Genomic DNA, 14,479 nt, shown 5'->3' on the forward strand with positions numbered 1-14,479 from the left:
GCAAAATGTCTCTGTTTTCAACAGTGCACTCACCCATATTTAGTCTCCTAATAAACTGGCTACACATTCCTGTGCATCAGAAGTCAGTCTTAGCTAAGCTTTGAGACCCAGTGAATATTTAATTATTTTCTATGCAAGCCAAAGCAACTTCAATCCCTGAAGAGTTTATGTCTAAATAGTCTCCACTGTGTATGGGGACGGCTTCACCGTGTAAGACCACAAACAGCAAATGTGTTAGAAGAGTACTGGGAGTGAGTTTAGATCCTGTTTGTGCGTAATGATGACTCTTCCTCAGCTGTGGTTCATGCAAGTGGAAATTTACAGCATGCTATGTTTTAAACCATACTGAGTATAAAGCAGATCACTGTGAGAGACTGATCTGAAATCAGACTCCACTGTCCATTGTCTCAAATATTGGTCTGAGGTATTAAAATGGGACTCCACGGACCACTGTCTCAGAGATGGGTGGGGGGTGTTATAAGACTCTTCCATCCATTACCTGGGAGAAGGGAGTGAGGAGCTGAACTGGGACTCCACTGTCCATTACCTCAAGGACTGGTGTGAGGAATTGCTACCCAATATCCTGAGAATTGCTGCAGACGTGTGTGTGCAGACACACGTGCAATTGAACAGCTGGCTGCAAGACCAGGGAAACTGGTCCACCAGGAACATGTAGTAAATGACATGAAGAATAGAGGTACTCCCCCCAACTCATTATAAAGTGGGGAAAAGTAATCATCAAGGTACATCACCAGGGAGCCATTGCCATGAGGACAACTTCAGAAGGACACCTCTGTGAGGACACTCTCTGCCAATGACTACTAGGGACCCTGCGGGACACCACCCATGAGACGTGGCCATGAGGGCAACTCCACAAGACACACTCCACAGGGTACCTTCAAGGGGACTCCAGAAGGACACCTCCATGAGGACACCCACCTCCGACGGACTCTTGGGGGACACTCTGCTCTGATAGTGACTATGCACACTGAAGAACTCCCAACACTGATAACGATGACAACAGATGCCTGGGACACTGCTGGATCCATGGTGGTGACTCTCTCTCTCTGCACCCCGAATCCTTGCTTCATTTTCTACCTTTTTTCCGATCTGTCCTATTGCTATCCCCTTTATTACAATAATTTCCCTTTTTTATAGTAACTGTCTTTTTGTAACTTGTAATAAACAAACAGTCCAATTACTGTACTTGACCTCGTTTGTGTCTTAATTTCACTAGTGGGATCACAAACAGAAACAGGGTCCGGCACTGGCGTTTTTCTCCAATCAGACCCTGACAATCACCAGACTCTTTCGCTGACAAAATGGTTCACTAGTCTGCATAAAAAACTAAGAAGTTTCAAGCATTTTGCATTTTATTTGAATACTGATGATAGTTTTTACATTTAGAAACAGTGGGGTAAGAAACAGTGTTTGAAAGGAAGGTGGGTTTTCTAGTGCAACATAGCACAGGCCTGAGCTGCGATTAGAATTGATTACTTAATCTCAGAAGCTAGAAAATTATGGTTCAATACAATAAGTCTTTTTAGCAAAACATGTATTTATATATATCCTTCTCTCAGAGCAAGACTAACTCAATTTCTTGGGGTGCTCAGCACCCCTACAAGAGATAAAACAGAGAAAGATCCCTTGAGTTAACAGAGTGCTTAAACAGAAGTAGATCAAAATATATTATAAACAAGCCAGTTTTAGTTTAATAAAAAGCTTGCAAAATATCAGCAAATGTCAATAATCAAATAACAGGTACAGACCTTTTACAGAAAAGGTAAATGCAATGTAGGTAAGACTTGTGTTCAAACTTGTCTTTCAAGTATGAAGAGCTTGCTTGTTCAGTGGGTGTGGCAGTTGTACTTCAGTTCTGATGCTACCAAATTCCCCTAGAGCAGCATCAAAACAAGCCTCAAAATCATCAGAAGGCTGCAAGAAAAGCAAAAAAATCAACCCCCCTAAAAACCTCAGAATAATAAACCCCATAAATACAGTTGTGTATGAAAGTCATCACCGAATAACAGCACATTCATACATACCTGACACTAGAGCCTCTAGTAAGCAATCTTTTAAAAGATCTAAATATACAGCCTTGGTGTCTGTGGAAACACACAGTCCACCCAGGCTTGAAAAGCAATCCAAAATGGAAATTTTCCAGTTTAAGTCCTGATTCTTAAGTTTTGTATCTTGACAATTTGCATCTGATTTTTTCCTCCCTGTATGTAAGTAAAACTGTTAATGGTGCTATATTAAATGTAGTAACAACAAAGGAACAGTTATTACACCTTCAGAAGGTGAAGATTCTGACTTATAGTTGAAATATGTTTTGAGTTACAGACTGGAAAAAAAGTCAAAAGTGCTTGTCTTTACTAAGATGACTGTGTTGGATGAAATCCAATTACTAATTTTATGCGTACGTTTTTCAAAACACTGAGGCTTACCTCAGGTTCTTCCAAGAGCCTTATCAATATGCATTAATATTTAACTGCAGATCTCTCCTTTCTGTGCTGAGAAAGTCAGTCCATGTCAGATGTATCCGCCTAGTGAGATGAAAAAGCTGTTCACTGGAAACAGGACTGTGACCTTCAAACTAATTTCGCTTAAATCATACAGTTGCTGGACAATAATAACTTCCACTGATACTGGTCTGAATCATATGTCACATGGCAACTACTTGAAAATCAGTGGATTTTTTACATTAAGATTCTTAATATACGTTTACCTCAGGCATGCTACTAGTCCGGCTGGCATTAATTTCTTGGACCTCTTGAACCTCATTCCCATTATAATGGTCAAAAGAAAAGATGAAACTGTAAAAGACAATTCAACATATTTATGTTCTCAGTTCTCCCATTGCACCATTCAGGAACATGGAGAGTTATCAAAGGTCACTGCTGTTTTACTATGAACTGTAATTTAATAAAACATCAGATTAGAGATAGGGTCTATAAAAACATTCTTGCTTTTCCAAAATACACTGCTATGATTTCTTTCAGCTACAAATAAGGTTTCCACATGGAGCGGAGTGCTAAATCCTATTTCATAGATACTAATTTTGTCAGACAATGAATTCTACTTCCCTCTATTCATGGGGATACAAATAAATGGGAAGAACCTTCCTCAGAACAGTAACATGTATGCTAAATTACAGGAATAGTGCCTTATAAATCCCATCACCCTAGATCATTGCAGCTGATTTCTAACTATTCAAAGAGCTAGAGCATCCAACTTTATCTGTTTTGGTTTTAGAATGCTAGCTCTTCATTTGCTGAGCCTTAAAAACTAGATTAGAAGGATTTCCATTTGTTTTAGGTACAGAATATGGCTATAAGCATCTCCTTCATCATGACCACAAGTTCACTCATTTCCTATGAGGGAGCCATCCTTGCCTGCGACAAGAGATTGGCAGCCCAAGAGGGCAACAAATGCAGTGCCAGCAGCAGAGAACAAACGTCATGAAAGGAACTGAATCTTCACCCTGGAGCAGTTTTACCTAAAAATGGAGGTAGCAATGAACTGATCAAGCATGGGGATTTCATATGAAACTACGCCTTCAGAGCGCTACATAAAAGAGGAGACCAATGAGAACACATAGAACTCTGCAAAGACAGTTAGTTTTGTTAAAGAAGTGTCACCTGAAATGCTTCCTAGAGGTGAACAGAGAGGCAGAACTTCTCACGGGCAGATGGGCTCTTGTAGTCAAAGAAATGTCAGTTACATAAATCTCTTCCCTTTTTTTGTTATGGAATAGTTAAAACCACCTGGGTAATTCTCTGCAAACTCTGTGGACAGTCCTGTGCTCACAGGTGTCAAGAATTAGCTTTAAACTCCCTCCAGCATTATAAAACAAGCTCTGACAAAAGCATCTTACAAAACTCTACCAGTTATGAGTGTGTAGTCATTAAAAACACCCTGCAAAAAATCTATTATGCTCCATTATCCATTGCTTTTATTTTCTGGTCCTATTCCCTTGATCCTCTCAGGAATACCTGAAGAGTCGACTATTCCACAGTATGCATCTTGCCAGAGCCCTGATTATATCTGCAATTAATTACAGGCTATGAAGCCTCTTTACTCTATAATGTTCTTTCTTCCTGGTTACTAATATCTGGCTTTTCGTGTGTTCCAGTGAGTTTTCAGGTCATGCAATTTTTAGACCTGATTTTCAGAAATGCTAATATGCACTATTTCACCTTAGATCAGTCAAAGAAATTCAATAAACCAAGCCAAATTCAATTCAGTAAATCAGATTCAGATTAGAAATTCAATCAATTAGATGTATCAACTTGCACTCTGAATAGCACAAACTGTGGCATACTGAAGTCTGAATTTCTACACCTACTTCAAACACATAAAATTGCATTAAAGTATTCAAGAAAGCACACAGTCAATTTCAGGAGGAGTGGGAAAATGCCCGAAAGAATAATACATAAAACAGCTGAGAAAATTTGCCTGGGTATCTGTATGCTACATACTCTTTGTATATAGGACAAGTTACAAGAATCCTACTATCAAGGTCTTATACTAAAACATTACTTGCATAAGTGATAAATACTATAGATACTTACCGGTTTGAAGGGGGATTTTACTTTTTCCTTAAGCTTTTACAGCTTTGGGTACTTGTTTAATTTTGCATTGCAATTTACTCTGCTGCTAAGTTCAGAGCAGTCACTTTCTTCCATGCACTTAACTTCCTTCCATTTGTACTCTAGTTGCTTTTGGAACTTTTGGAGGTTTGGCATAAGAACACGTTCTGATCTTCTACAAAAGCAATACACCTTTTTTACAGAAAGCCCTTATTATCCTTACTGGCAGATACAGTAGCCACCAAAGGTTTTTAGGGTTAGGACTTGCAGATGTTTTTGAACATGTCAAAAATCTCTCCCTTCCTCTGAAGTCTTCCTACTGAGTTCTTTATTCATTTGTGATATCTATGCACATAAAAACCAAAAGACACCCTCTCCCAGACTGAGATACATCCGCCTGGAAGAGATTAAAACCACCTTGAATGGTTGGCCCTGGCAGAGTACTTTGTATGAATACTTCCTAACTCACTTCAGGCAGAAATTACCACACATAGTTCAGACACCTTTGTTTTATTCAGCATAGGTGAATCTTGAAGAGGCCACCCATTCATAGCCAAGGATAAACATAAGTTTAGGTTTTAAGCAATTAGAAAATTACTTTATAATCATTTTAAACTAAGACTACTTTAAGAAGTCTTTGTTCCTTTTACTCTACATATAAGAACTTTGTAAGGCAAATATAGTGAACTCATCTGTATTGCTATTTCTATTAAATTAGTAATATACATTTCTCCAGTTGAAAGGAAGTCCTCACAAGCCTACAGCTACAGGAAATGCACAACACTGTCAATATTTTAGTATATCTGATGTTTGTATTAGTCCTTTCCAAACCAGGGAATTGGGAAACAGGCAACATTTAGTAAGTTTTAATTAGTATTCTCTTCCAGAAATTCTGTACCCAAATTAGTAATTTAATTAACCCATAAAAGTACAACACTGTATGCTACATATGCTACTTAAAATCATTCTGTGATTCTATGATCAGGTATGCCACTGCCACCTTTATTAAAGAACTAGGTGGTAACACACTTTGATAACGATTCTATTCAACATTTTTTGAACGTGGAAGTTTTACATCTGTGGCTGGTGTAAAACATAAAGCCAGCATGAACAGTATACCATAAATTCTAACTAAGTCCAGAAAAAGCGCTTGTGTTCTTATCTGGTACAAAATTGTGCATTATTAATCAAATGGTGATTGTGCATTATCTTGTTTAAATGTATTTTAAATGCATTTCTGCATATGAAACTACAACCTAAGCCATCTTTGCTAAAATCATGAGTGAGATAAGCTCCCAACAGCTCTTACTGCAAATCAGTTGTGTGAAGCTGATGCCCCCCTTAGAGATTGTAGTTTCTTGCCTCCATGAGGGTTTCATGGCAAACTAGGTAACATGACAATTACTGCATAGTTTGTATCCTGTATTTCTTAGCAACAAAGAAAAAACTCTAAGTCAAACTCTTTGTGTCACTGGGAGCTGAAGATAAGTTACATTGGGAAAGACTGGATACCACACCTACTCTACTTCTCAAATTACATCCTATCTGAAGTGCCAATGACTTTATTCTAGTATTTTCCCATATTTTCTTTGCTGGCTTTCACAATATTTGCAATGTTAGGTAACCATCTAATAAAAGGAGGTGCTGCCAGGTGGAAACACACCTGCTGGCTTTGTGTGAATGACTGCCTTACCCTGCAAATAGTTCTACAGTTCAACTCTTGAATTTTGCAGGTTGTCAAACTGTTTAAAAGCTAACACTTAAAAAGAAGTAATACTCAAAGTTTGATAAAAGACAGGATTATACATCAAGTTCAGGAAACCGTTGTATTTTTTTTTGGGGGGGGATAGGATTTTCATTGTTTGTTTGTTTACTGCAGTAAAACACTTACACAATGATATCTTCACATTTCTCGGATCACGTGTTATGCAGTAAGCTCCATAACCAGCCACAGAACCAAAGGTGAGACCAGCAGCTAAAGAGATTTTACTACCTGCAAGAAACCATTGAAGTGTTATTTCTTAGTGCAGCGTCATTAATCTCAATCTTTGCACTGTAGTTCTCTCTCTACATATTGTTATCCAAATATTTTAAAAATAGAACTGATTTTGCAACACTGCAGTTAGCTCAGCCAGTGTGAAGAGAGAAGCAATATCTCCACAGCTGGGTCATTCTCTTGCATGGCATTAGGGGCAAAGTTGACTAAATTACAAGATGATCAGAAGCTCGTAATACTTGCAGCTTGGGAAAAATAATCTTTGAAGCACAAACCTCAATTTGGCCGTTTTCTCTACCACGAGTACCTTTAGAAGCATTTTTTGTAATTTCTCTACACTGTCTGTTGATTTTAACTTAGGTTTTACAGCACTTGGGAGTCTCAAAAAATGATACAAATGTGTCAATATACATATAAAAGGTAAATTGGACCACACATGTATTCATAGGCCTTTTAGTCTGATATCAGTCCTGGACAAAGAAATGGTATTACCAACATCACAATTAAAAAATGAAACACAAATAGATCACAATGAAGATGAAAATATGTCTTTTCAAAGAAACTTGACACCTTCTTTCAGTGCCATTATAAAACCGGTTCATAAAATCCAGAGTTTCAGTAATATTCTTAGGTTTCTGAATAGGCCTTTGACTCTATACCACGATAAAAGTGTAGAATCAGCACAGCAGGCATTACCTGCATTAAGCTGATCCCCAAATCTTTGTAAATAAAGAATCCAGACCCCCAGATGTCATTTAGCTCCCAGTCCTGTTATAGTGAGCATTTTTAATCAAGAGTTTGCAAGAAAATACAAATTATTACCATTAGAAAAATAATCTAGATTTGCCACAAGGACTGACCAACTATTAAAGAGCGAACAGAACAAGTGAATGGGATGGTCAGTGGGTGCAGCTGGGTACAAATCAGGTAGTCAGGTATAAAGCCATGTCTCTAAGGGCAAAGTATGTGCACGCTAACCGGGGAAAACAGTGACTATATCACAGGAGGCAGGATGAATGATGGTCACAGCGAAGAAGACTGATGCACTGCCGGGGTATCTCTGCACTGTGTGAGAGACCACAGGGACCAGCCTGCCCGCCTGCCCGTCCTTGGTACCACTGCGACCTCTGCCGGGATGCTCGGCTCGAGCAAGGCTTGAAAGGGCTGCAAAACCTACTGGAATATGGAAACTGCGCTTTATAATACGTGATAACCTAAAACCTGTCTGATTATCTTCGAGTGAAAATGCACAGCTGTAAGAGTACGAGATAATTAACCACCAAATCAGAATGCACAAGTAAAGGGTTTTCTTTACAGTGTGCACCTGGGAATCTCAGAATCGGGCCTGGATGCTCCAACAGAAAACAAGCTTTAATCAAAAATTATCCTCTGTGCTCAACAGAGGGCTGATTAAAGGAAATGAAAAGGCCCCAAATATGCTGAAGGTCAAAGATAACATGACAGCCCTTTCTGGCCTGAAAACAAACTCATCAGCTAGATTAGCAGAAAAAAGTGACCATTTAAATGCTTATGTTGACCCAAGTAAATCTCATGAGACTCAGCTCATTTACAACAGTGCAGGATGGATTTCACATGCAGTTGTATTCATCATAGCAAAGTTTTAATGTCTTGCAGTATTTATTTATTTAAGAAAGTGCAGAGGAAGAACCCCCAATACTTCATTTCCAAACCCTGCTGTATTTACCTTTACGAGTGTATGCTACAACACCTCCAACAGCCAGCAATGCAGCATATGCAAAACCAATCCAGTCAACAGCCATGGTCCCAACTCTGGAAAACAAAACACATTGCAACTGAAGACAAAATCTTTCCTCCTGCTAAAAAAAAAGACCAAACCTAAACCCAAAAAACATTAATGTTCCAAGTAACACTACAATCTCCTAAATCATATTTAACTAACGTGTCAAGACACTGAAAAGGTTATAGGGTGTCTATTGGCTATTGTATTTTTTCACTAACTGCTGCCCTTCCTTACACCTCAGTACAAAGGTACACTGTACTTCCAGCAGGGGAGACTGGCATTTTGGGGATGTATGTGGCATGCTTTTTCTCAGTCAAACACACATGTATGCAAGCAAAAAGCTTGACACCACCCCAAGGTTTTGTTGTGCTTGTGCCACATAGCTGATCTGGGCATACACTACGGATACATACAGGTCTTGTCAGTGCACAGCTCAGTGCCTCATCAACAAGGCTGTACTTCAGGTACTTCAAGTGGAATGTGACAGGCCCGGCAACATCAAGTAAAAATAGGAATTTTCGGAGTTTACCCAAAGTTTCCAGGCAGGCCATCTTTGGGAAGCTATACATACAGAAGATTCATCCTCTCTCTGTCTGCGCTCCTTTTGTTTCACCTTTAGATTTTGATGCACTGTCCCAGGTTACACTGCTGTTCTCCAAAAAGCATTTCAATTCCTGTTTTAACGCTGATCTCTACTTCTCCGGCTGTGCTTCGCAAACGCACGAATGGCCAGGCAGCTGCAGCAGCACTACGGCCTCTCCCCCACCAGCTGGTGGGAGACACCGCCTTCACCCAGACGGATGAACACTGATGCACTGAGGAAGTGCATCCTCCTTTCTACCCGAGTGGGTGCGGGTTTGATCACAGCGTTAAAGGGGCGCCAGGGAAGAGCACACACTCATTGTTGTACATCAATCTTTTAATATTGAAACAAGCAACTCACAGCGAGCCCCCACCCCGCCCTTAGCTGTAATCACGTCAGGAAGACGAGCGGGGTTAAGGGGGCCGTGGCACCCCTAAACCAAGGTCCGCAGTGGTAGCGGCCAGGCTGAGCCCGGCCTCTGACCCACAGGGCCTTCGTGGCCTAGGCACACAGCCCAACGCTCCCGCTCAGGGGTGGCCTCAGGCCTTGCCTCTCCCGCCCCGGGCCCGCGCTCGCCGCAGACCCCTCTCGCCGCCTCCGCTCCGCGCTCGCTTCTCCACCCGCCGCGGCGGAACCCGCTGCCGAAGGCGGGCGGCTGCCGAGGGGAGCCCCACCGCGCCCCCCGCTTTCCCTCAGCCCCCTGGCCGCGGCTCAGCCCCTCCGGCCATGGCACCCCGCCATCGTACCTCGTCCCGCAGCGCCGCTCATCCGACCTCCCCCAGCCCCGCCTCCCTGGCCGCCAGGCACCATTAGGCGTCGCGGGGCCTGCACCGCGGTGCTGCCGGGCCAACGGCGGCAGGTTCACCGCCCCCTCTCCGGCTTCTGGTTATCCGTGAAGGAGGAAGGAGGGCTCCTACCGCCATGGTGGCGGCGGGGCCTCCGCTTGCGGAGCTCACTGCGCGGGGAGAGCCGCGTTTTGTGGCTGAGCCGGGAGGTCAGGAAGACAGACCCGTGTGGCCCAGGGCAGCGAGCGGGGGCCCCGCACCCTGTTTGCCTGGGTCCCTCGGCGGCAGGGCCCACCTCCGGGGTTAGTGTCTTCCGCCTCGCGAGTCCCCTCGCCCGGCTCGTCTGCCTGGGCTTCACCAGCACCGGGAAGATGCGTTGCTTATTTTAGCCTTTTAAACCTAAAATACCCAGCCTGCCATGGTGGGGGTGGAAGAACGCATGAACAAGAGTTATGTCTGCGGCGCTGCTTGTACCCGAAGGGTGCACATCCCATGGAGACAAGGGCAGAGGCTTGGTGGGGGTCTTCTGCCTGCACCACCCTAGAGACACCTGTGAAACTTTGAGGGTTGCCTGCAGGAAGTCATGCAAACGTAAGCCCAGTGCTGGTGTTTGTCCGGGCAAAGAACAGGTGCAAAGCTCAAGGCTGAGATGCTACACACGTAGCTAGTGTATGAAACTGCTTGACATGGTTATTTGAACATTTGTCTGGTAGCCCTGTTTGCTGAAGCTCTTCTTCTAAAAGCTATTTTTGCGCCTGTTTTGTCACCCTTGGCGGTATTTCTTTAGTTTTCTTCTCAAGTGAGCTTGTTCTTGATCAGTACAGGATGGGTCCTTCAGCAGGAATTTGGGGGTGCCTGCATGCAACATTCCCCACACTTCCCTTGTTCCTGCAAACAGGCTGGGCATAAACATGGCCATAACAGGGAGGGACGCACAATGCTGTGTGATGTGACTTGGATAGCTGCCTTCTTCAGGGGTCGTTAGAAAATCCTTTCCAAAATCTTCAGTTTCATTTAGATTTCTTTGCCTATAGGTGTGGGAGTTTTCCGCTCCAAAGAGCTTGCTGGAAAGTAAATCAGTATTCTCATTAGAGTTAACGTCTTTAGTTTCCACTCGTGACACGCTATTTGTTTGGTTTTTTTTTTTTTGTTAGCATTTAACTGCTGTGATACGAACCTTTTCCATGTAAGCTGTCCAAGTCTGCTCGGAGGAAAACAGAGTCTTCCCTCCTTATCTCACCAGTATCTGTGGGAAGGAAGACTGGAGGTACAGCAACTTTGGAAAACAAACATAGGACACTTGAGGGCAGGATGGCTCCAAAATGCAAATGGAAAGCAGATTCATAAGCTGAAATCCATAAATCTTGGATTTCTTTATGAAGTGTTCTGGGACTTGCGTCTCTTGAAAAGCACTGTAAAATAAACAGTGGATTAAATGAAGCAAAGCCATGCAATTCTACTTGAGGGAGCTCCAAAGTGGAACAAATAGAGTGTTTTTTGGCACCTCTAGGATAATGACTAGTTGTGGTTACTGATTCAATGATACTTCTTACCAAAGTAGACTGGATAACCCTGAAGTCTGGGCTAAATTTGAATTCGTGTAATTATATGCTGCTTGTTATGTTCACTTCCATTTTCAATTGCAAAAAGTGTTTGGTATTGTTCTCTCTAAGCTGTTACATCAACTGTTTTATGATGTGAAATGGTTACAGTACAGGTAGTGAGACCCATGAGAGATTTTTAATAGGAAAAGAATTAAATTAGTTTGTTGGTAGCTTGATAAATCAAACCCCTCAGTCCTAACAGTGAGGTATAAACAGAGCTAGCAGCAAAGCAAGTGTTAATGTTGCTAAGAGCTTTCTAGTCTAGTTTTCCGTTGTTCATAACTGCCAGTCTGAGCTGAAACTTCCCCTGTCGGGTGTCTGCTTCCAGCTGGTTTAGTTTAGCTTATTTGGGTTTGTTTTATGATTTGTTTGCTTTGTTTTTGAAAGTTCCATTTACAACAATCAAGCCAACTATAAGGATGAATTTAGGGGAGAATGCACGTTTTTGCCTATTATAAACATTATTGTTTCACTGAACAGCCTCTAGCATCTCTGGTTTGGAAAAACAGCTTTCAGATTTGGCAAGTAAATTGCTTTAGTTTAAGGGATATATTTTTCCATCTTCATGAAAATGTAATGTGAAGAGAATAGGTGTTAAAAATGTGGAGTGGAGGCTTCTTAAAATTGTACAGCCCAGTTCCCAGAAAGTCCCATCCATGTTAATGATGTGTGACCTCTTGTTAGGCCCACCTGCATTCACATTGAATGTATGCTATCTCTCCAGAGAATGGCTGAACTTGTGCTTTGCTTTGCTGCTGTTCTGTATAAGACAAGAAGCCTCTAAGGGGTTTGTAATGCAGCCCATCTCCCTACCCTTGAACACTTTTGCTTAGTCTACCTGTTGTTAGAGAGGTTGTTGGCAGGATGAATCACATAAAAGACCTAGTTCCTGTTTGCGGTTTTTGTTGGTCTTTCTGCATTAACACCAAAGGCTACTCATAGTTTTAAGCTCCAAGTAAGATTTAATGCTAACTGCTATCCTAGAATATAATGTGATACCAGAAAGGATCTGTAGAATGGAGTAGTGCCTCTGAAATACTAGAGACAGGAGAAAAGGTCCTGACTGGAGGAGAAGAGCGGCTAAGCACCCTGAGACAACTATATAATTCTTTCTGTGCAAAAGATTGTTCTCTTCAGCAGGTGGGACTATGGAAGGGGAGCAAAATACAGTTAAAAACTGTGTTCTTTGATGAGGATTCAGAGGCTTCAGGTGTCATAATCAGATTAAATAGGGAAGAAGTCAGTTATGTTCTGGTACAAAAGGGTGACTATTAAAATAGATTCTGTAAGCTGTCAGTAAGTCAGGAGGGTCTAAAAAGCATCAGGGTGCACAGGAAGAGCTGGGAGTGAGTGGGTATGGCACTGACTGAAATTCTCGGTAATTTCAGTGAAATGCAATGCAGAATTATGGTTTGTCAGGTGGTATCTCAGGAATCTTCCCTGCTGCTGAATCCAACAAGCTAGTAATTCTGGAAGGTAGCAAACACTGCCCACAGAATCCTGCCTGTGGGCCCTGGCACCTGACAATATTCAATTTTATTGTGAGTGATTATATCCACAATTTTAACTTGAGGTCTCCAGCAAAATCAGGCTTTAGCTAAATTTTATAGTGGAGAGATTAATCGGAGCAAAATGTAAGAATGTGATTGTGATATGCAGTGCTTTGGAAGCGCTGTAACTGCCTTGGGTTCTGGTCACTGTAGCAATTTGGTTTTACTTGCTGAGTTCTCAGAAGCTGATACACTCCATCTCCTGACGAAATGGAGGTTTTTCTTTTCAGTATCTCAGAAATCCTTGGTCTAAATAAATCCAGATTCGGGCTACTAGCTGTGCTCTGCTTCCAAGACATCCCAAATTTCCCATCTTTCCTATCAAATATGTGGATTTTAAAGCTGTTCAGGAAATCAGAGTGAAATCCCAAGGGATTTCAGAGACATTTGAAGTGGCTTGTTTGTCGTTGTGTAATATTTTCATCTAATTGAAAAAAGCCTCATGAAGATGAAAGTATCTTAGAACAGAAGAAGGATTTTTGTGTGTGCATATATTTTCAGACTCTTTCCCTAATATTTATCATCCTGTGATAGACATTGGATCTCTGATAACTCTCACCACTATGTGCTTGTTACAAAGGGGTCTGTTTTTAGCTGCACACACTGGGACAACAGTTTTCCAGAGAGCAGCTCACTGAGGGGCCGGAGCACCGGATCCCTTGCCCGAATTCTGGCAGACACGCTGAGGCATACCTAAAAACTGTATATGCCTATATGAGCAGTTTCCTGGGCTGAAAAATAGTTTGAAGCCAGGAAGGTTTTAGGATGGAAGTTTATATAAGCATGCCCTATCCTTACTCTTTCCTAGACATTAGCTCATGCCCACTGTTTTTGCCGTTTCACACCTACCCATGGCCATTGACAGGCAGGAGCATGACTGGGCCATTTTTCAGGTTCATTAAGGGCAAGGTTATAGATAGGAGTATCCAAATCAAAAGCATCCTTCAGATCATTCTCATACAAAAAAAGAAGGTAAAGTAAAATGCAACATACCTCCCAGAAGGAAAAGGTCTGCAAGATCCTAAACTTTATAGGTTGCACAGAGAGTGGCTCAAGCTGTGATTTTGCAATAACTTATCTCAGTTGCCAGCTTCCCAATTCTCAGTCCCTTCCTTTAACCACCTCTGGCATTCAGTGAACTTTATGCCAAGCCATGATGATAAATCATAAGAAAATTTAGCTTGCTGTTGGCATTTCTGTTCTGGAACTGCAGTCTTAGAGAGCTGATCCTTGCCCATGTTTCGAAGAGGGTAGTGAAAGGTGGAGGGACAGTCCCACTCAAGCCCACAAACCATACTCTCAGGGGGCAAATCGAAGAGAATGAGGCTACCCACAATATGAGCTTCAGTTAGGAGAGAATGGATATGATCAGGATTGGTAAAATCAAGGCGGTGGGTAGAGTGAATGCAGTTCATTGTTCTCCAAATCCTATAGTACTAGAACTAGGGGGCACTCATTGAAACCAAAAAGTGGTTATTTTAGGAAAGATGCGAGGGAATAGCTTTTTTTTTTTTTTTTTTTATGTAGCAGGTATAGTGAACTTGTGGAATTTGCTGCCAGCAGATGTTTTGGAAGCAGATGGGTCAGCAGACTGGAAAGGAGACTAA

General features: G+C 41.9%; 1 protein-coding gene across 5 annotated transcripts; it reads right to left on the reverse strand.

Moving 5' to 3' along the window:
- Window positions 1-1,355: 1,355 nt before the first annotated feature.
- Window positions 1,356-10,227, reverse strand: TMEM14A (transmembrane protein 14A). 5 transcript variants are annotated; one of them, XM_065681511.1, is made up of 6 exons: window positions 10,193-10,227; window positions 8,294-8,379; window positions 6,484-6,585; window positions 2,729-2,816; window positions 2,448-2,546; window positions 1,356-1,895 (listed from the first exon to the last, which is right to left on the reverse strand). In XM_065681511.1, exons 1-5 carry the CDS (start codon window positions 10,210-10,212, stop codon window positions 2,471-2,473), a joined length of 372 nt encoding a protein of 123 aa, XP_065537583.1. In that variant the 5' UTR covers window positions 10,213-10,227; the 3' UTR covers window positions 1,356-1,895; window positions 2,448-2,470. The 5 variants fall into 5 exon arrangements, with proteins under 5 accessions (XP_065537583.1, XP_065537582.1, XP_065537585.1 ...); XM_065681510.1 differs by having other exon boundaries at window positions 1,356-1,935; XM_065681513.1 differs by lacking the exon at window positions 2,448-2,546.
- Window positions 10,228-14,479: the final 4,252 nt, after the last annotated feature.

Source organism: Lathamus discolor, chromosome 5 (assembly GCF_037157495.1).
Source record: "Lathamus discolor isolate bLatDis1 chromosome 5, bLatDis1.hap1, whole genome shotgun sequence".
NCBI lineage: Eukaryota > Metazoa > Chordata > Aves > Psittaciformes > Psittacidae > Lathamus > Lathamus discolor.

Excerpts from the sequence above, each read along its gene's own strand:
- TMEM14A (XM_065681511.1), bottom strand. The coding sequence starts at position 10,212 with ATGGGATGTGCACCCTTCGG. Across the intron at positions 8,380-10,192 it reads ATGGGATGTGCACCCTTCGG|AGTTGGGACCATGGCTGTTG; the intron begins GTACAAGCAGCG and ends TTTGTTTTCCAG. Across the intron at positions 6,586-8,293 it reads TGTAGCATACACTCGTAAAG|GTAGTAAAATCTCTTTAGCT; the intron begins GTAAATACAGCA and ends GGTTTCTTGCAG.